Source organism: Nyctereutes procyonoides, unplaced genomic scaffold, assembly GCF_905146905.1.
Source record: "Nyctereutes procyonoides isolate TBG_1078 unplaced genomic scaffold, NYPRO_anot_genome, whole genome shotgun sequence".
Taxonomy (NCBI): Eukaryota; Metazoa; Chordata; class Mammalia; order Carnivora; family Canidae; genus Nyctereutes; species Nyctereutes procyonoides.
The window spans coordinates 16,332,981-16,356,306 of NW_026575134.1; the positions used below are offsets into that span (position 1 = coordinate 16,332,981).

The 23,326-nt window shown below is 35.7% G+C and overlaps 1 protein-coding gene across 2 annotated transcripts in view; it reads left to right on the forward strand.

Annotated features, from left to right (window-relative positions):
- Positions 1-23,326, forward strand: part of RELN (reelin) — a 479,257-nt gene that overhangs the window by 310,970 nt on the left and 144,961 nt on the right. For both annotated transcript variants that reach the window (XM_055301120.1, XM_055301121.1), the window contains 8 exons: positions 179-291; positions 1,822-2,030; positions 2,899-3,027; positions 4,135-4,244; positions 8,609-8,675; positions 12,627-12,860; positions 13,525-13,686; positions 18,298-18,534. In XM_055301120.1, the coding sequence (XP_055157095.1) occupies positions 179-291; positions 1,822-2,030; positions 2,899-3,027; positions 4,135-4,244; positions 8,609-8,675; positions 12,627-12,860; positions 13,525-13,686; positions 18,298-18,534 (1,261 nt within the window). The remainder of the gene's footprint in view (positions 1-178; positions 292-1,821; positions 2,031-2,898; positions 3,028-4,134; positions 4,245-8,608; positions 8,676-12,626; positions 12,861-13,524; positions 13,687-18,297; positions 18,535-23,326) is intronic.

Here is a 23,326-nt window from a genome sequence, read left to right on the forward strand (position 1 = left end):
ATAAAGATAGATTAAATAAATTATAAAATTTATTTCCTTGGGTCTGATTACTTCTATTTAGGGTCATCCTTAAACAACATCTGGGTTCTGTAATTATTTTTCAATTCTGCAAGTTAATACCATACATGTTTATAGATGCAGTTTGGTAGCAACAACTGAAAATTTTTGTTTTGCACAGGAGGAATGTGTGACCCTGGAGATTCTCATGAAAATGATATCTCCCTGTATGCTAAGATTGAAGGAAGAAAAGAGCACATTACACTGGATACACTTTCCTATTCCTCATATAAGGTATTTATGCCAATCCATGTGCTAAACGGCCCTACCCCAGATCTCCCTCGACAAGCCAAGGTCAAAACCATGAAGACCATGCTAGGTGCAGAGGAGAACACTCTCTTTTAGAATCCCAGGAGGTTGCCAGATTTCTCTAAAAATGACATGGACATTTTAATATTCAGATTTTTTCCTGATACAAATGAAAAAGATTTTGTGAGGAAAAATGAATTACAGCCCATTAGAGATGATAAGATGGAGCCTAGTACTCTGACAATTATTCTTGTTCCCAAGAAAGCCCTAAACGTGGCTCTAATTATGGAGCCTCATAGACTTGTTATCAAGCATAATGAGTATTTATCCAGCATTTTAGGATTCAGTAGGCAGAAAAGGTTGTAGAAGTATAGATTATTGCTACTTTTGCCTCTTTTTTTTTTCTAATTATAGCCATTTTCCTTTGCCCCTTGAATTTAGGACATGTACTGGCTCTGATTATTCACAAACATTGTAAAAATTATGTGTGATGCTTGTCATTAGGTGTAGAATTATTTTTTCTAGTAGTAGATTTCTTTGTGCCGAGACTACACTCGCACATTCGTTATTAGTTTGGCTTTTCTCCACATTGATGTCCGTCTCAGTACTGTAAAGAGCTCAAACACAGCCAGCACCCAGCATTTCATGGTTTCAGTTAGGATGACAGGAGATAAACACTGAGGCTAGAATAGGGAACAACCAAAGTATCCAGCACACCAGATGGTCTAGGGCTACCCAAGTTATACCATTTGGGATTTCATAATGGACTAGTTTTCTACCTGTGACTAGCTAGGGTTATACCTACTCTGGTCATCTACATGCCTCAGACCAAATCAATTATGTAAGTTATCCTGGATCAACACATTGACGCTGGCTGTTACCACTTAGCATCCTATTTTCAGAATACCTAGTTTGGCAGTCATTATTAATACCACACAAATTCACTTTAAAAGAGGACTGATGATAAAGTATAAATATGAAGTTGCCTTTGTCTTGTGCCAAGGTATATAAAATGGATATATATGCTCTGACAACTTTTAAAGACCTTAGACTAATTTATCTTCAGGTAGAAAGCGCCTGATTAGTCACACACAGAGAGTTCCACATTATATGCAAGGAATCCTGAGTGATTCAAACAAATACCCACTGAAGGGGTCCCTGAGTGGATCACAAGGTTAAGAATCTGACTTCAGCTCAGGTCATGATCCCAGGGTCCTGGGATGGAGCCCTGTTTTGGGGGTCCCCACTCAGTGGGGAGCCTGCTTCTCCCTCTCCTGCCCCCACCTGTCTGTGCTCTCTCTCTCTCTCTGTCAAATAAATAAATAAAAGTCTTTTTTAAAAAATACCCCTGAAGACCACATCTACTACATGAAATAACAAGTGGGACATGAAGGACCTTGCCTGGTGCTCAATAAATGGCAGTTATATACATAGTAATTGTAAGATTGAATCTAGGAGAATTCACAGACTCACACAGAGCGATTATGAGTGATTCTGGTTTTGTTTGTTTTCAAGGTTCCATCTTTAGTTTCCGTCGTCATCAATCCTGAACTTCAGACTCCTGCTACCAGATTTTGTCTCAGGCAAAAAAACCACCAAGGGCATAACACGAACGTCTGGGCTGTCGATTTTTTCCACGTCTTACCTGTACTCCCTTCTACGATGTCTCACATGATACAGTTTTCCATTAATCTGGGATGTGGAACACATCAACCTGGTAACAGGTAGGAAGCCCTATTTTGTGTGTGAACTAATTAAAAATGAACACGTTGAGGAGCTTGGCTGGCTCAGTTGGTGGAGCGTGCAACTCTTGATCTCAGGGTTGTGAGATCAAGCCCCATGCCAGCATAGAGATTCCTTAAAAAATAAAATCTTAAAAAAAAAATGAATCAGAGCGACTTCTCTTCTACTTCAGTAGGTTCTCAGCTGAATTTTTAATGCAACATCCTTTAAAAAAAAAAGGCACACTTTCCCCCAAAGGGGAGATCTTCAATTAATATAAAGAGTATGATTGGATGAGTTTAAGTAGAACTGACTTCATTCTAAGAGCTTGGTCTTAGGCATCAGAAGTGTTTGCACACTCCATGGCAGCCATCCATGCTGACAGATTGCTGAGAGAGAAGAAAAACAAATAACTGGGGGAAGAAAAAAAAAAAGCCTGACCTCATGTTGGTTAGTGACCCCCTAATAATAGGCACGGAAATCAATTAGCACTTCAAGAGCTCTGACTTCTCAGTTTCACTCGAGGAAGTGTTGCTCGCCCTTTCTACGAATTTTGTGAGTCTCACATTCACGGAATGAGGTGGCGGTGTGAGACGTGGTAATTGCCTTGCCATCTCTCAAATTGAAGAGCACAAACACAAGTTCCCATTTGTTGGCTTTAAAAGATAGTTTGTTTCTCTAGCAGTGATTTAACTGGTTGCCCTTTGAAGGCTGGTCAGACTTCAGTGGAGGGGAAAACAATATTTTGGAAACAGCATCTTAAAATTCGTTGCCCTTGCTCTGCAAATGTTTAAAGTACTTAACGAGGGGTGAGTCTTTTCATTTTCTTTTCTTTGTGTTTTTTTGTTGTGCTTGTTCTGGCGTTACCAGCATCAGCTTAGAGTTTTCCACCAACCATGGGCGTTCCTGGTCGCTCCTGCACACTGAGTGTTTACCTGAGATCTGTGCTGGACCCCACCTCCCCCACAGCACTATCTACTCCTCCGAAAACTATAGCGGGTGAGTAAATTCTCTCCGAGAGATCAGGAGATTTGAATCTGTGTTGTGACTCAAAATCAATGAGGAAGGCTGAGATTCTATTTTTTCATAATTGGTCAGGAAGTTTCCTGCTCATTTTCAGGGACATTTAGGAAGGACCTCATTTAAAAAAAAAAAAAAAAAGACAATAACTTCTGTAAATCTGATGCAAGACCACAATTTGTAGGGTCACTTATTCTTTGTGTACTTGGCTTTTCTATTTTGGATACATAAATTTAAATTCTGTATAGTGATTACACAGTTATTGCCCAAAGGCTTCTTGCCCAAATACTTATGGAAAGTTGCAGCATCGAGAGGTGGAAGAAAGTTAAGCCATGGAGTTGAACGAGGGTTCAAATTCTGCTTCTACCACCTACTTGAGTAGTATATCTATTCTCCAACTTTCCCCTTCTTTCCACATAAATTAAGGACAGTGATACACCCCTTTGAGGGCTATTTGGAGAATTAAAGATGACTGTGCCAGATACTTTCCACCTTACAAAATAAGTACTGGATAAACCAGTAAAAATATCTCCAAGCTTGGCAAACTTAAGTTGAGAATTATTTTCTTTCTTAGCCTCTTTTTAAATGTGCACAAGACTGGGGATAGAAAAAGAGAGAGAGAGAGAGAGAGAGAAGAAAGGAAGGTAGGAAAGGAAGGAAGGAAGGAAGGAAGGAAGGAAGGAAGGAAGGAAGGAAGAAAAAAAAAGAAAAAGTTATCAAGGCTAATACAGCTCCTGTGTCTGCACAGATGCACATCATAGAATAATATCTAAGGTCTGAGTATTGATGTAAAAATGTCTAAAAAGAATGTCTAAAAACAAACTATCACTTGCTCTTAAGAGTAAACCCATTACTCTAGTGTGATATGAATGTTTTTAGCAGTTATGTGTCTGTCTGAAAACTCTAAACAAACTCCACAGGTGAATTTAAAGAATTTGTTACCAAACTTTAGTGCTGTCCCAAGCATACAGAAACTAGAACATCAAAAAAAAAAAAAAAGAAACTAGAACATCAAAGACATGTAAAATAGGTTCAAACGATGTGAGTGTAGTTTTGTGAAGCTGTTTTGTGCTAAATTTCTTGCAGGTGGAACCGAATAACGATTCCCCTTCCTAACGCAGCACTAACCAGGGACACCAGAATTCGCTGGAGACAAACGGGACCAATCCTTGGAAACATGTGGGCAATTGATAATGGTTAGTTTATGCCTGTCATAATCACATGCCATTGATGTAGAATCTTCCTGTGCTTTTGTTCATTGGCACAGACTTAATCACATTTCTAAGTCATGGTCTTGCGATTCATTAAACGCCCTTTCTTCCCTTTCTCCTTTGCATTCCGTTAGAAGCCCAGGGATATGCACAATCAGAAAAAAAAAGGCAGCAGAGTCAGCAATATTAGATGCCAGAACGTTTCAACATACATAATGTAAAAATGCGTAAAGCCCTGAAACTCAAATTCACAGCTGATGACAGGGGATATCCTAACATTTTCTTTGAATGTTTTACACAAAATTAACATAAATACTTACCATACTGCATGTATTAAAATAAGACCCATTCTTCTCTTAGTAACTACTGCAACATCTGGAATGCTTATCTTTTAGATGCAGACACCACACATAAGGGAACATCATCTCTAAAATGAAACTTCTGAAAAAAATAAAATAAAATAAAATAAAATAAAATAAAATAAATAATAAAATAAAATAAAATGAAACTTCTGAAGCAAAACTTCTACCTCCCTCTCAGAAAACAGTATAAGAGGAAAATTTAGATCTACATAATATATCCTATGTTATCTTTAATTTTTAAGTGCGTTGTTGATCGTTTTTGCATAACTTTAAAGCCAATTTCACTTATAACAAGTATACAGAAGAGAAGATATTTTAAGTTACTGGGGTGCATGACAATAAATTTCTTATGTTTGTTATTAATAGCCCACTCTGGTTTTTAATAATTCTAATTACAGGCAGATTCGTAGGTTTCCTATTTTCAGAGTATATCAATTTGACTGAAGGTGCACTGTGAGGAAGTGGAAAGGGAGTGAAAAGGAGGGACAAAATGTCAATCCTTAAGCAAACTTTGGTCAATTTTATAAAGTAGGAAAAGCCTACATCATTGTTTCATGCTGATTTTCCATGTTTTAATCATGTTTTTGGAGGCACCGTGGGTGGCTCAGTTGGTTAAGTGTCTCCCTTCGACTCAGGTCCTGATCTCCAAGTCCTAAGATTGAGCCCCGCATCAGGCTCCCTGCTTGGCAGGGAGTCTGCTTCTTTCTCCCTCTGTCCCTCCCCACTGCTCATCTTTTCCTGTCTCTCAAATAAAAAAATCTTTTTAAAAAATTTTTTTGCTATTTTTAAAAAAGATTTTATTTATTTATTGGAGACAGAGCACGAGTGGGGGGTGGGGAGGGGCAGAGAAGGGGAGATAGGGATAAGCAGATGCCAAGCTGAGTGCAGAGCCTGACACGGGGCTCAATCCCACAACCCCCCAGATCATGACCCCAGCCAAAACCAAGAGTCAGACACCCAGCCAACTGAGCCAGCCACCCAGGTGTCCCAATCTTTTTGCTATTTTTGAATAATCAAAAAAATTGATACACATTTAATAGGATCCATTCTTGAAACTCAGGAATAACTCCAGGCAAGATAATTTACTAATGAGACAATGTAAATTCTTTAAGCAGTCTATATTCAGAGAAAGACCAATAAGAGGCCCAGACTTCAAAGACCACATGAGTCATATGGACATAAACATAGTACATTTGCAAAACCATCTAAAGATTAATTTGGTAAAATGGACTTCCTCCATTGGTAGAACATGTTGCATAGCATTTGAATCACAACACCTGTTAATTAGCTCTCAGGAATAAGTATGTGCCTCTGAACAGTAGGATATGGGTGACTCTTCCCCTGCCATCATACTTTTTAGGGGTCCTATAATGAACTTATATTACTTTGATAATAATAAAAGAAGTCAAAAAACCAATAATAAAGCAAATGAGGAAATTAAGAATGCTATGAGGCACATATAAGCCTTTGAAAACCGTATCTAAATTTCCTAAGGAAGGCTATTACATGATGCCGAGAGGGAAAACAGAGGGATACAGAAAGTGTCCCACCATTGTGTTGTGAGTAGAATGAGAAAAGGTAAGAATATATGGAATGAGCATGCTTAGCAGTGCAGGACAAATGCAAAACTTGGGGCACAATCTCCTCAGTTCTGTTACCATTCTATATGTGAGGTTTTCACAACAAGACCCGCTCTCTGGCTTCTTCATAAGGCAAAAAAAAAAAAAAAAAAAAAGGACACATACTCAGTCCTTCCCAAGAGAAATGTGTGCCAACTTGCCGAAGAACACTTCTGAAATCTCACCCACTTCCTTTTTTTTTTTTAATAAATTAATTTTTATTGGTGTTCAATTTACCAACATACAGAATAACACCCAGTGCTCATCCTGTCAAGTGTCCCCCTCAGTGCCTGTCACCCATTCACCCCCACCCCCCGCCCTCCTCCCCCTCCACCACCCCTAGTTCGTTTCCCAGAGTTAGGAGTCTTTATGTTCTGTGTCCCTTTCTGATATTTCCCACACATTTCTTCTCCCTTCCCTTATATTCCCTTTCACTATTATTCATATTCCCCAAATGAATGAGAACATACACTGTTTGTCTTTCTCCGATTGACTTATGAAATCTCACCCACTTCCATATGGAATTCCAAATCATGTCAAGGGAGACAAACATAGAGGAACAAAACATGTTAATATCTTACTTCTGTTAGGTATGTTTTTCCTGATAGTGTGTGCAGAAAGTATTTTTGAAATTATCCTGAAATTCTTAGAAAAATGGAAAATCCTAGAGCAAAGTATGTTTGTTACCACTTTTAAAATGTTTCAACTTGATTAAATTAATAATAGCGATAAAGACAAATCCATCCTTTCCACACCCTTATGGAAAAAAGCCTGTAAACTTACTCATGCTCTGAATCCCAATGACCCCATCCTTAGCAGGAAGGGATGCAAGATTCCTAATTACATATTTTCATTGATTTGGAAAATCTTGGTTTTTTGTTGAAATTTTTTACAATGGAAGCTTTTTGAACTATGACATGGGTACATTATAGGACAGCCCTCCAGAGTGATCCCGCAAGATGCAATGAACCACTTACAGGACTTAGAATAAATCCTACTGCAGCCATAAAATCAAGGGTGCTAGAAAAACAATCCATGAACTTTACCAAGCTAAAGAATGAAGCCATTTCCCGATTTCTCAGCACTTGTGCTATTCAGTAGAGCTCCACAAGGCAGATGGGGCAGGCAGGATTCTTGACCCTAGTATCATAATGATCATAACCAGACGGTGCCAGGCAGCATCCTAAGCATGAACATTTCATTTACTCTTTCCTCCAAAGATCATTATCCCACTTTAAAGAATAGGAATGCTGAGGACTGGATAAATCACTTATGCAGAGTTTCCTAGGTGAAATGGGAATTTGAATCCAGTGTTATTTGTCACCTAAAACCTCTCCGCCTGCTATCTGATCTCATCCTGAACCATCAGTTTCCCTCCACAGGCGTTGTTTCTGGCTTCTCTGCATCACACTTAAATCAATTGACTCCAGAGAAGTGTTTGTAGGAGCATAGGCCACAGGGAAGTTTGTTTTAAAATGAAATCATTTAACTGTTTTGACATGATTACAAGACAGAAAAAAGTGATAATGGAAGCCAAATTTGTGCCTAAAACTGAATATGTGAGGTCTTAACAACCATTGCATCTCTAATTCTTCATTGGTTTTGTTCCATTTTCACATTTTTTGGTTTATTATTTTTTCATTGTACTGGTTGGTTATCAAGAGGCTTACTCTTTAATGTATTTGAGTCTGAGTATCTACCATTCAAACCATCAGGAACCCTCTTCTTCTCATTCCAAAGATTAAAATTGAGGTTTTTAATATCATTATCAGTCAGGCCCACCATTTAGGAAAAGATCTGCATTTCAGAGAAGACTTAATTCTCAACAAGTTTTAACTCCCCATTTTAAGAAGGATAGATAAATATTTATAAAGATACGTACAATCACCTGCAATGCATTATTGATTTTTCCTAGGTAAGAATGGATGTTATAGTTTTTAAATTAAATGATTACATCTCCATTTCATGGTATATCAAATTGATCCCTTGTAAATTCTTTGTTCCAACCTAAAAAAAACTAAACTTTATAGAAAGTTCAAATCAGCAGCACACTATTCCGCCTGAAATCATTTTAGCTAATGAGGCTCCATTAAGGAACCCAAATCATATGTTCCTACCTTTTTTTGCTATGAAACATTAAAATCTTAAAAGAAGTCAGCTAAAACAATTCCAGCAGATTTGTTGCTAAGCACTTACGTTATCACACAGCATTCTATATGTCGCCCTGAATTGCTGCATACAATATGCATGTAATGGGCTAGATTTCATGGGTGTCGCTTCACAAAATTGATTCACATGCTAATGTTGTTCTTGGTTTTTCCAGTTGTTTTGCCATTTTCTTAAATGCTGTCTTTTGCCCTGCCTGCAGTTTATATTGGTCCGTCGTGTCTCAAGTTCTGTTCCGGCAGAGGACAGTGCACTCGACATGGTTGCAAGTAAGCATTTTAAAATAATAATTATACTTCTTTTTTTGAAATGTACTTTATATATTGAAGCCATGAGTCATTTTAACTTGTTTTCATTTCCTTTTTAAGTTTTTGAGGTCTTTTCAAGACCAAAGTAGTAAAAAAAAAAAAAAAAAAAGACCAAAGTAGTATTCTCCAAATGGAATTTAAGCATAATAGAATATTAAATGTATGTTGTAAGTGGAAGTTGATGAATAAATAGCAGTTCTATTAAGCTAAATTGTGAGCAAATTTAGCATACCTCGAGTAAATTTGTGAACAAATTTGAATTCTTCATAGCTTGATGACTGCCTTTTCTGTCTTTGGTTACATTCTTCAGTATGCTGTTTCTCCATAAACTTACTTGTTCTAGTGTTCTTGAGCCATGTTTTAATTCCTATCAGACTTTGTAAATGAATTATGCAAATCAATACTGACCCAAGACTAAAGGAAACTAGAATGAGCCAAATTTAGCTGATTTGATAAGAAAATTCATCTTTAAATATGATTTTGCCATCTTACTTGTGAAAATCATTTGGGTCTTCAAAATGATATATAATGTATTTTACATAATGATGTTGAATATGAAGTCTGAAATTATATATAAATAGTTAATGTCTAGTCACCACTTGAAGCATTATGTTATGTTTATAACAAGAATGGATATTCATATGTATTGTCATTCCCATATTAATATTTAATTATAAAATATCCTGAAAATTCCTGAAACCACAATCTTTGTTATACAGATAAGTTTTCGACAACTGATCATCTAGTCTGCCCCTTCTTGTCCTCCAAGCAAAAAGAGTAATAATTAATTAATGGAGAACTCTTAAAAGAGAGTGCTATCTGAAATTATATGCATGAGGCAAGGCACTTGTCAGCACTGACATTAGAGTGTCATGTTAACTTTTTAACTATATTGCAATGAATTTAACAAAGAAATCGCACTGCACAATAGAAATGTTTTAGAAAGTATGAAAGAATTGAAAAGTTCCTATTCATATTTAAAAAAATCAATATGCAAATCTGTGCTTTTTAATAAAACTACCAACTCCCACTCCGAAACACTGACTCATTAGATCTGGGAAGCATTATCTGGTGTTTTCCTCGAGTTGTTCTCTTCATCTGTCATCCGTAACCAGGCCATCCTCTCATTTAGTGCATTTCAAATAAAATTAACACAAGAACACCAGACATCTGTGTAATTCCTGAAGTTGTCCTGGAAAGTTTTGAAAACAAATTATCTAAAATGACAGCTGCTTTTATTAATGAAAATAGAAGTGCTATTTCTAAAAGACTCATCTATAATTATAATAGTTATACTTTATACTTCGTTTTTTGTGTACAGTATCCCTGTTAGCACTCGGTGGGTTTATTAAAGGAACCATCTGTGTCACTCATGAAAGCAAACAGAAATCTGAATGACAGTTTTATGCCTTCGGGCATTGTTCTTTTTTGACACTGTACATTATCTTGAATAATCCTATCCTCTTCCTCCTTCTGAGGTTTTTCAGAATATTTTCACCAGTTGGGCCTTGAGTTTTTCCCTTATTTCTGACAATGTTTTATGTAATATTCATTGGTTTTGTTCATTTGTGGCTGCACTAAACGTTTGGCTACTACATCCTTTTCCAGCAATATGTGACTTGTCAAGTAGGAGCAAAATTGCATAGAAAAGAAGTTTATATTCAATACCATTGGTTTCTTTTAAATGGATCCTTGTGTTTGGGGCTTTGTTTCTCTTCCCACTCTGCTCCCTCCTCACTACTGTTATTTGCTACCAGGATACTACCTCTCCAGCTGCCTGGCACTTTCTTGCCTGTATATAATTTCCACCCAGGGTTTGTAAACTGACAACCCTTTGTCCTGATAAGCCCACCTCTGTTAGAGGTACTGGCGAGAAGGGCAGAGAGCATTACAAACCTTCCTCCATGGATGTCATCCCCGTAGCTTAACACTGAGGCTCTTTTTACTGACATACAAGGTGACCACAATGCTACGTTTAAGGATGGGAGGATGGTACAATAGGGGATACATCTGGAGTCAGCAGAGCCTCATGCCATTCCTGAAATCTCCCAACTGTGCTACCCTACTGTTCTGCAAAACAAAGGCTGAAAATGTTTTTTTTTTTTTACTTTTTTATTCTTTAAAGATTTATTTATTCATGAAAGACAGAGCAGAGAGAGAAAGAGGTGGAGACAGGCAGAGGGAGAAGCAGGCTCCATGCAGGGAGCCCGATGTGGGACTCGATCCCAGGACTCAGGGATCACACCCTGAGCCAAAGGCAGGCGCTCAATCACTGAGCCACCCAGGCATCCCGCAAATGTATTTTTAAATATGTGAATGGAATATTTATTAGCATTTTATCCCAATTACGTAACTTTTGATTAAAAGTATACTGCCAAAAGCATTAAATGGAAACTGACTCCAGTGTGAGTCATCTCTAAATGATCACCAGTTTCTCCCAATCACTGGTCCTAAGAAGACACATTTAAGATACACAGAAATGCATTTGCCCTGAAATGAGTTCTGGCAGTAGTCTTGTTGGGGGACTAATTCCAGTCTGTGGCCATGGTAAACCACATTCCGTTTTCTAATATCAAAATGTGTCCTCTTTAGCTAAGTTTTTATCATTTTTGGAAACTACTTGGCTACTCACAGTATAAGTTGGTGAGATAATATGTGAAAGAAGTTAACTGTTTGAGGCTTATTTACATGCTCCATAAATATTGGTTTTCTTTGCCACTCCCATCCCTAATGCCAAACAGCTTTCAAAGTTCACACTGCAGTAGTTCTTGGCATTTTAGGGTCCACCTTCTTGGCAGTATGATGATGACTATAAACCTTCTCCCCCATAATATCCAGTACACAAACAATTTTGCATTGGTTCATACACTCCAATGACCCTCTGTGAGGCCAGCATAGGTGCTCATTTCAGCACTAGGGCTAGAGAAGTAGTTTTCAGAGTTATGCCATAATATCACCATAATATCACCTCATTGGTATTTCATTGCTTTATAAAATGCTTGTTTCAGATTTTAGGAGGTTTTGAATACTTAGATGAGAACCCCTCACCCTACTTCAAAAAAGACACCAATTTAACTTTATAATGGGTGACATAGTATATATAATATACTAAGAAATAGTGCAGTAAAAATAAAGAATTTAAAACTGATTCCTAATGAGTAAGTGCCTTAAAATATAGGAAGTTTCTGATGTTCAACTATTGAATTATCTGTGGTGAATTTTCTAATATAAATACAGTAGGAGGCAAGTTGTGTGGGGTGTGTTCTGTTTTGTTTTTCTTTTTCTTGAAGCACTATTATTTGGGATTCCAAGGTGAGCAGCACAGTTCTGCTAAGAACATCTATCCAGGTCAAGGTGTTCACATTCCCTTTAATCTAAGTTTGATATAAAGATAGATTTCTTTTCCAGTCTTTTCCAGATATTTCAAATAATTTCTATCACCAACATAATGTGTATTTTTACATTTGTTCTTAGAGGAAATTTATTCTAGATATCTTTGGAAGTATTTTACTTATGTTTTTCTTACAAATTTAATGAACATAATTATGAATAAAATTGGATACATAATATGCCTTTTACAAAGATTTTAAATTGGAAAAAAATAAAAATAAATAAATTGGAAATGTGGGAAATATAGATGCAGATACATTGCTGGCATTGGTTAAAGATGAGTGCTGAATTATTGTTTTAACCACAAGCTTTTTATAGCAGGTCTGTGCAGACTGCATTTTTCTGGAATATTGCAGTCAACGCCCTTATCAAGTCTTCAGATTCATTGTTTTCCAAAGACTAATGAGCCTTGTTTACCATTCAGTCAAATCCTGGCCTCTAGACTTCCTCCTCCCTGAATTGATTCAAGACTCTCTGAAAGGACCAACAGCTTAAAATTTTATTTTATGGTATCTCTTTCAGGTGCGACCCTGGATTTTCTGGCCCCGCCTGTGAGATGGCATCCCAGACATTCCCAATGTTTATTTCTGAAAGCTTTGGCAGTTCCAGGCTCTCCTCCTACCATAACTTTTACTCTATCCGTGGTGCTGAAGTCAGCTTTGGTTGTGGTGTCTTGGCCAGTGGTAAGGCCCTGGTTTTCAACAAGGATGGGAGGCGTCAGCTAATTACATCTTTCCTTGACAGCTCACAGTCCAGGTGAGTTAAGGCAGGGTGGAATACATATAGAAACCAGATGCTAATGATTGAATTGAGATCTCTTTATTTTCCATTTCTTCCCTTTTTTGTTGATATATGCACCTTTCAAGATGAGAGGGAGCTTACAGTTAGTTTATACAGGGTTAATTTGCCCTAGTTTTTAATAAATTAAAAGACATACTGATGACTTTAAGATACTAATGACTGACTAGGTTTTTAAACACATGAAATGTTAGCATCAAAACTGTGTTCTTAGGCCAAGGGCTAGTTAATTATTTATGTAGTTTTATTTATTTGACAGCTTGCAGAGGCTGATTAGATTTAGTCTACATATTCCCTTCCCTCAGTGCCTAATAAATAATGCAGGAAGGGAATGATTGGCATTTTAAGTGTATGTACACAACTACATAGTATACAAGTATATATAAATATACACTTATATTTTTATGGACATATCTTCATATAAACATGCATTGACCTCATCTTCTACACATATTCATACATCTCATAGTGAAATTACTTACATTTTATAAAAGAGAGATGAATGGAAACATCCAGCTTTTGAGTAGTTGATTTAAATTTGTTTAGAAATCTTTAAAGCCAGAATGAACATTATGATTAAATTTTTTTATGCACACGCTAATTACAGATAATTCATGTCTAGGTTTCTGCAGTTTACATTGAGGCTGGGGAGCAAGTCTGTTCTGAGCACATGCAGAGCCCCTGACCAGCCTGGTGAAGGAGTTTTATTGCATTATTCTTATGATAATGGGATAACTTGGAAGCTCTTGGAGCACTATTCATATCTCAACTATCATGAGCCCAGGTATGTTGGAAAACATTTGGAAAAATGATTAGAGTGATATCTCCTTCCTGGGGAAATAATCATTCAACTGGTATAAGATTCAGGATATTTTTCTATTGAGAGATGATGACAGAGATTGATGCGAGTTGCAATAAAAAAAAACTAGCAAATCACATTCTTCTATTTCATTTGTCATACTGATTTCTGATATTTGAAGAAATTCATTCTCATATTTTGAGATGTACATCTAAGAGAAATATCTTGATGCCCAGGAAATAGAAGAATAGTTAATACTATTATCCTTATGTAACTCAACTGCAGCCTGTTAGATGCGATTTTTATATGGCACTAAATTATAAGTGCTGTTAACAAGTATTTGTTATCAATATATTATGATGTTATAACAAATTATATGAGATAATAATTCATAAACTCTGATAACTGGTATGTATTTAAAATTTGCATGTAATGTGATTAAGTAATGAGTACAGATAAATTTTTCTAGCATGTATAGCATCCCTGGCAAAGATGGAGTGTGAAGATTCACTTAAAGTCCTTTCTTCAGGCCACTTCTGTTTTTCTTTACCTTATACATTCACAATCTATAGTTGTAATTGTGAGTTTCAAGTTTTTCTTGAAGCAGAGCCATCCTTCAATGTTCATGGAATAGTAATCACCCTTAGTGGTACAATTTCAGAAATGTCCAGAGGGTCCTCTCCTCTTCTAGAACACTCTTGACCTGCTCACTGAAATTCATTTAAAAATTGCAGAATAGGAAAATTAAAATACCTTTAAAAAAGGTAACACTGTGGCCACATTCACAGTCAGTAAAGAACTAATATCATTTGCCTTTCTGGAAGAACATTTGATCACGGGGAAATATGAAAAAAAGTGAGAACTTTAGGCTCTCGGTTTGCACTGGCACCAAGGAAAAAAGACATTTGATCACGGGGAAATATGATAAAAAGTGAGAACTTTAGGCTCTCGGTTTGCACTGGCACCAAGGAAAAAAGACAGGCACCATTTGCACTGATGATAGACTTCATATATTTAAAAATGTTGCCTACAGCAGTCCCTACATTTAAGTGTTTATAAGGAAATGAGAACTTCTATTTTCATAGAAAATAAAGTAGCATGTAACAGAAATAATAGTTAACAATGGTTATGAGTTAAAATTACCTACCCTATAAAATTTTAAGAACACATCAGATGTGTCAAATATTTTCCCTGTAAAGGTAAATGAAAGACTAAGCTCAACTTTCTGACTCAGTAGACACCTATGAATACCAAAGAAACATTTCATAAAATGTCCATAGTAAATATTGGAAGAAAATTAAATGAAAATCAAGCTGATCATAATAATGGTGAAAGCAGGAAGAAACTATCACTGTCCTAAGTTAACTTGGCCTAAAACACATTTTTTTCTAACCAGGATGGACAGCTCCAAAATTCAATAATCAATCTTTATCATGAAATTTAATTAATCTTTGTTGATATGAAAAATAATTACACATTTAATGTGCTATTGCAAAGGTGCATTTAATCTTGCCTGCCATTTGACAGCAACATTTTTCTTCTAAGCAGAATCCACATGGCTATTCAGCTCTAGGTATGTACATAGCTTGAAAGATTAAGATCAAGTGGAGATTTTTTTTTTAAGAGAACATGGTGGAGGCATCAAGAACACTTTTATTTTCCATGCATGCACCTCTTTCCATGAGACCCTTCCTCCATCCTCCTCTTTCTTACAAATATTAATAAAAGGTGACACAGCAGAAGTAGAATTTGATAAATTATGTTTTATATGATAAATAATACAAACCATATAAGTTCTTCATAGGAGAGTTTATATCTTGATGCCTTTAGACATTTGCTGTATTTTCTTGAGTATAAATTGCTGCCTGTAATTGCTGTCAATTCCATATTGTCCCTTTCGGCCTTCACTGTTCAAAAATGAAGTATGATCCATAAATTAGATATGCAAGTTAGCTAACCGCTATTACTCCTGGCTGATTCCTAATAATTTGTTTGCCTGTGAGTCACTCAGTAAATAAAAGAACTCTCTCTGTTCGCTATTTATAAAATGTAAAGCCTGTACATTTATCTAAGCTAATCTTTTAATTCAAACTAACTAGAATGTCGAGTGCTAATTGGTATTTTTAATGTAAAACCTTATATCACTGCTGAAACTAAAATTATTCTAGATTTGTCTTAATTATAGTGCTTGTTTCCTATTTTAAAATTATCATAAGGCCTATTTTTATTTTATTTTTGTTTTGATGATGAGAAATGTCTGAGCTTAGTATCTACCCCAAAAGGAAGATTGATAACAGAAAGTTGACCCAAGTCCCTGGGGTCTCATCCAGGAATATTGGGATCAAATGGTTCCATAGCTATTGTAACCAACCACTGCAGCGTGCACAGAGTAATGGAAGCAGAGATTCCCACCCCACTGCACATACGAAGTAAATGTGAAGAGCACAGACTCTACAGCTATGCTGCCTAGATCCAGCTCCGGGCATTGTCACCTAGAAGCCACTTAACATTAGGGAGAATATTTCCCCTTTTTGTGCCTCAGTATTCAGATTTCTGTTGGGGTACACTGACAATATGTACCTAATTTATGCAGTAAGAAGTTGTGTTTTTGCAGGTGCCAGAGACTGTTCTAGGTACTAAGACACAATAGTGTTTCTGACTTTGCCATAAGGGTATTATCCCAACTTCACAGATGAAGATGCTAAGGAGCATAGAAATTGAGTACCTTCCCTGCAGCTGTGAGGTTATTAACTATTAGGTGTCAGAGTGGAGACTTTAACCCAAGAGTCTGATTACAGACCCATAGTCTTAACGCCTCTGCGAAGGAAAATATTCGTCATTTCAATTACTGTTTTCACGCATACATATACATGCACTAAAATAAAGGAAAATGACCTTTGAAGTTGCCTAAGAAATTCTGCTTTTCAGATGTTATTCTTAAATTATATTTATTTTCATCAGAGAGAATAGTAACTGCTTTTAAGATTATTAAAATAAGGGATCCCTGGGTGGCGCAGCGGTTTGGCACCTGCCTTTGGCCCAGGGTGCGATCCTGGAGACCCGGGATCAAATCCCACGTCGGGCTCCTGGTGCATGGAGCCTGCTTCTCCCTCTGCCTGTGTCTCTGCCTCTCTCTCTCTCTGTGTGTGTGACTATCATAAATAAATAAAAATTAAAAATAAAATAAAATAAGATTATTAAAATAAAGGAAAATTATAATATTCTAGTAACACAATGAGCAAATTAAATTTTTAAAATTAATGCATAATGTTTTCATCATTGAGCCACTTTAAGTACAGTTTGTTTTATTTCTTTACATATTTGATATGTTAACATAAATATATTTATTTGATTTTTTAGTAAATACTTAAAATTAAAGTGAAAATTACTAACTCAATTTAACCAAATTTTACTCTTCTAATAAATTCACATTGGTGAAAAAATTCAGAGGTTTAAAGTGTTTAAAACCGTAAGTATTTCAAAGTATTTAAACACCATAAATGTTATTGCTGTGTCTTTTTAATTTAAGGAGTGTTTTAAAATTTATATTTCTGTAATTGAATATTGATTTTCCATTATTTAAAAAGTATGTTTTCTTACATTGCAAAAAATTCTGCCAGTTTTTTTACTGGTAGTTTGTATAATTATTAGTGATGAAAATCATGTTATCCTACCCCATATCTCCACATACAAGTTATTTAAAGAGAAAAGAGATATTATTTTTTAGTAACTCTACATATATAAAAATATATATTTCCAAGATGTGATTTGACATTTTTTACACAATAACTAACAATAAGCATAGTACAAATATGAAAATCAATCTAATTTCTAATTAAACCCAGCCTTAGACATTTAAATTTTTAAATAATTTGTTTCTAAGCTATCCAACTAGTCCCCTGTCTTAGGGAGCTTTCCTTTGCTCACTGGGAAAAAGAGTCAGTCCCTTTAGTATGTGTTTACTGCGAACACCTCTCCTGGCGTTTAATTGTACATTGATGGAGATAAATGTTCCATTTGCCATTTGCTTCATATCTCACCTTGTGTATGGATGTGAGCAGCATGGTACTGTGATTTATGGAGCTTTCAAGGAGATGTCGTTGCAGTGGCAATTAATGTATGGTTCCTGCTGCTGTGTACAGTAATTGCTCCTGGAAATTAGATATTATTCTTAATTTTCTTCCCCATTTGTCACATACAAGTTTGTTGTCATAGCCACTATGACACAGCAAGTCACCTCATACACTGTGCTAAGCTCATGGGAATTAGGAAGTGCCACAGTTCCAATCAGCCTCAAACTGTAATATGTGTAACAAATGCCCAAGATCCTTTTTCAGACTAAGACAAATCCTGCCCCTTTGACAACTGTGTTTTATTGAGTCAGCTTTTCTGAATGCAGATGAATGAAAGCAGTCACATTTTGGGATGTGTTTAGAAGACTTTGGGTCAGACAAGAAAGTGGAAATCTCAGAACAATGTTTATAATAGTGGAGAACTATTTTTTTTTTGAGTGCTGTACCATAGGGAAAAAAATATTCTGTGGTGAATGTTTGTATTTTAAATATTAATCTGAAGTTTTACTTTTTTTTTCTTTAGAATCATCTCTGTAGAGTTACCAGATGATGCAAGACAGTTTGGAATTCAATTCAGATGGTGGCAACCATATCATTCTTCCCAGGGAGAAGATGTATGGGCCATTGATGAGATTATCATGACATCTGTCCTTTTCAACAGCATTAGCCTTGACTTTACCAATCTTGTGGAGGTCACTCAATCTCTAGGATTCTACCTTGGAAATGTTCAGCCATACTGTAGCCATGACTGGACACTTTGGTAAGAATTTAATTTCTGTTGTTGTTGTTATGATTTGCATTAAGGTTTGGAACACAAGAATGATCTTCTAGTCCATCCAGCACTTAGTCATTTGCTGACAAATACTTACTGAATATGAACCACCTCAAAAGTCAAGTAAGATATCTTGGGAAGAAGGACTGAAGACAAAATACCGATAGATTTAAATAAATATAAAATTTCACCATTGTTACTAATCTCAAATTTTTATTTCCCACTGTTACATATAAAAACCCTCTTCAAAAAGTGTTAATAACTAGAGTAACTAATACATTGTCCTTTCATGGAGACCCATCATGATTATGGTAAAATGTGAAATCACTCTAATGACTATTTTAATAAAACTTGTCGTAAGTAGTTCTGTTTTAATGCTGTCTTACATAAAGCCCAGGAAGTTTCTTCATCACTAATTTATTATTAACTAAGATCTACTTTTAAACCCATCTTATTAAGCAATATTGGACCACTGACTCATATAGTTAATGTTGTTGGGGTTTCAAGATTGTGGACTATCCAAGCCAAGATCTTAGATTTGTGGTCAAGTGCAAACTTCATTATACAATAAACAGTAAATAAATAGTTTAAGACTGTGATTAAGTCCAGGGAGAGAGGGAGTGAATGTCAGGAAGAGAAGCCATGAGTTGTGCAGAGACCAGATCCTGTAGAGCTTCTAGGCCCAGTAACTCTAGATTAAAACTCAGGTCTGCATCATTCAAAACTCACAGCCCTCACCAGTGTGCATATTGCCCCTCTCTGGGTTCCTTTAGGGCTTTAAACATAATTGAGGAATAATATTCTAAGAGAGTTTTACTTTCTATGGAGTCATGGTCAGACCAATTTAATTTCTCCAGATGAATCTCACCAAAAGCTATTCACTGCAGTTGTCTCCAGAGAGCATATCATAAATGACCCATCAGTGACCTTATCATAATTAGAGGTAAATTTTACACACCATTGCACAGAAAATTACCTTTGATGGGAATTGTGCATGGACATCACATCTCACACACAGCAGGCTAAAATTCTAGCATCAAAATGACAGCTAATGGAATGGAAGTACAGCTGGTCACTTTTGCTGCAAGCACTGTTGAACTAGATAGAATGAAATTTCTATATAGCAAAGTATGAAAGGTTATACTGTGTTTTCTATTTGATAGCCTCCCTCAGATGCTTGTTTTTATGGAAATTCTTTCTTAGTCCTAGAGCCTTCAAAGAAGACAAAGGAGTGAGGCAAAATAAGAAGATGCAAAGATGTAAACCAAAATGAGATTTCTTAGAATTATATGCTTCTAAAATTTTAAATTGACCTGAACTAATAGTAATTCAAGTTGTCTGTATATCATAAACTATATCCCTCAAGATTCATGTAGTAGGTTTTTTTCCCCCAGCCCTTTTAATACAAAAAAGAGTCATATCACGAATGCAAGTCCTGTTATCATGTTTATTTTCATAAATAGTTAACATCTGCTCAAATAAACTCCAAAGTTGCTGAGCATTTTCATTTAACACTTGGATTGAATACATGATAACAGCAGTTTAATTTCTGTGCTTTGATCAAAACCCTAAGAACAATATCCTTTCACACAAGTCTGATGAATATTCTTAACCCACCACTACTTTAATTGGTGGAGATACATTTACTTTGTGAAAATACAATGACAGTAATTATAGAAAACCATAAGAAAATATAAATAATTGTACAATCCCCATGGGTACCTTCGGCAGCACCATGGGAGTTTTATTAACAACCACATGTGAGCAATCAGTTTTGACTTTCTGATCTTCTCTGTAATGGAAAGGAGTCGTCTTGGTTATGAAACAACAGTGTATACTCTGGCGGTGATAATGAGACTAGAGAAATACATTAACTACTTTAATAAGGACATGAAAAATTCCCAGTGCTCATTAAAATGAAGCAACATGGAAGATCTCAAACTGTTCTCATTTTCTTAGCCAATGAGTCAGAATAAAACCCCTTTTCATGACATTGTTTTCTCTCTGCTGCTGTTAAAGAATATATTGTTCAAGTTCAATGTGAACTCACTTTGGCAATGTTTTTCAGAAATACTTGTTACAATATTGAAATTCAAGTGATGGTATTGATCAGCTATTTATCCTAACCACCTAGTCCAAAATGAGTTATTTGTTTTCTATGTAAAATCTTTGGAGTGTATTATCTTATTAAGTAAACATTATTTGAGCATGTTCAAGTATGTAGCCTCTGCCCTTCAGTGACCTTGCTTCTCTCAAGGGAAATTTTGATATGTATACATGTTCCGTACAAATGGCTGGTGTTAAATTAATTATTATTGGGTTTTCCCAGCTGTGAGTTCATTTGGTTCATTTGGTTCTCATTTTCTAAGTCATGACTTTCCATGTGCATGGATTGTTGTTGCTGAGTGTTCTCCAGGGAGAACCTGAACAATTGCTTTTTCATTAGAAGAATTACAGTCAATATGCTGTAAATCATTTTATAGTGTGTCACCATAGAGCACTTTTTTCCATAGAGAAATGAATTGCTGTTAATTATTTGTAGTACTTTCCTTTCTTCCATGCTCAGTATCTGATATCAGAACCTCTATCTGGTTTATATTCTAGAAATAGTCTTTAAAACATCATACATATATTTTAAGATCACTAAGGGAATAATTTAATTAAGATTTGTTAAAGACTATCCAATTAATACTATTAGTGATAATACCGAGGGACAATGACATTCCTCTGTATTATCAAATAGACTAGCAAGGTATACAGGTAGTAACGACATTGCTGTCATACAGATGAGGTTTTAGTTTCAAAATGTATACAACTGTGAGGGATGGTTGTTGCAGCATATTAGAATTGGCATTTGGTTTTAGTAGCAGAGGTAAGGAGTTTTCCAGACAAGCAAAAGCTGAGGGAGTTCAGAGCGCCTAGCTGGCTCAGTTGGTATGGCATGTGACTCTTGATCTCACGGTCGTGATTTCAAGCCCCATGTTGGGTGATCTTGGGAGACTACTTAAAAAAGAAAAGCTGGCCAGGCTGTGATGGCTGAGTGGTTAAGGCACTGGACTCGAAAAAAAAAAGCTGAAGGAGTCACTTCTCTCCCTCTCTCTCAAATAAATAAATATTTAAAAAAAAAACCTAGTGTGAAGATTAAAAGACAAAAGTAGTAAAAATAACTATAACTACAATAATTTGTTAATGTAATTTGTTAATGGATACACAAGATAAAAAAAAGATGTAAATTGTAACATCAAGAACATTAAATGTGAGTAGAGAGAGTAAAAAATGTGGAGCTTTATAGTATGCATTCAAACCAAAGTTATCAGCTTCAAGTACAAATACACTCTTACAAATATATGATGTTTTATGTAAGCCTATGGTACTAACAAACAAAAATCTATAGTAAATACACAAAAGATAAAGAGAAAGGAATCTAAGCATACCACTACAGAAAATTACCAAATCACAAAAGAAAAGAAGGGAAAAAATGAACCAATGAATTAAAAACACCTAGAAAACAATTAACAAATGGCCATAGTTAGTTCATACCTATCAATAATTACCTTAAATGTAAATAGACCAAGTTCTCCAACCAAATGACATTAGGGGCTGGATGAATAAAAGAAATAAAACCCAACTACATGCTGCCTACAAGAGACTCATTTTAGCTACTTAAGACCACACACAACCTGAAAGTTAAAGGATGGAAAAGATATTCCAGACAGATGAAAGCCAAAAGAAAGTAGAGTTAGCTATTGCTTATATCAGACAAAATACACCTTAGGGAAAAAACGGTAACAAGAAATCAAGAAGGTCACTATGTAATGATTAAGGGGTTAATCCAACAAGTGGATATAACATTGGCAAATACGTATGCACCCAACATAGGCGGGCCTAAATGTATAAAATAAATATTAACAGACTTGAAGGAAGAAATAGACAATGCAATAATAATAGAGGACTTCAGTAATACTTTTTCAACACTGGATAGAGCATCCAAACAGAATATCAATACGAAAATATTACTTAAAAGTCACACTAGCCTAGATGGACTTAACAGATATTTACAGGACATTCCGTCCCATGCAGAGAATGCACATACAAGCACATACAAAATATTCCCAAGCACATACAAAATATTCTCCAAGATAGATCATATGCTAGGCCACAAAACAGGTCTTAAAAATTTTAAGAAGACTGAAGTCATATCAAGCAACTTTTCCTACTACAATCATATGACATTAGAAATCAATTAGGAGAAAATTAGAAAATTCATAAATGCATAAATTCATAAATGCAGAGAAAATTAGAAAATTCATAAATGCAGAGATTAAACAAAATTCATAAATTTTTCTCATAGAAAATTAGAAAATGCATAAATGCATAAATTCATAAATGCAGAGAAAATTAGAAAATTCATAAATGCAGAGATTAAACAATCAGTGGGTCAAGAAAATTTTTAAAAATTCAAAAAAATCTTGGGACAAATGAAAATCGAATTAGAGCATGCCAAAATGTATGGAATGTTGCAAAAAGCAATGCAGAAAAAGAAGTTCATAACAATAAATGCCTACATTAAGAAACAAGAAGGATCTCAAGTAAACAACTTAACTTACACTTTAAAGAAGTAAAAAAGGGGCAGCCCAGGTGGCTCAATCGGTTTGCGCCGCCTTCGGCCCAGGGCCTGATCCTGGGGACCTGGGATCGAGTCCCAACTTTGGGCTCTCTGCATGGAGCTTGCTTCTCTGACCTCTTGCTTTCTCTTTCTGTGTGTTTCTCATGAATAAAA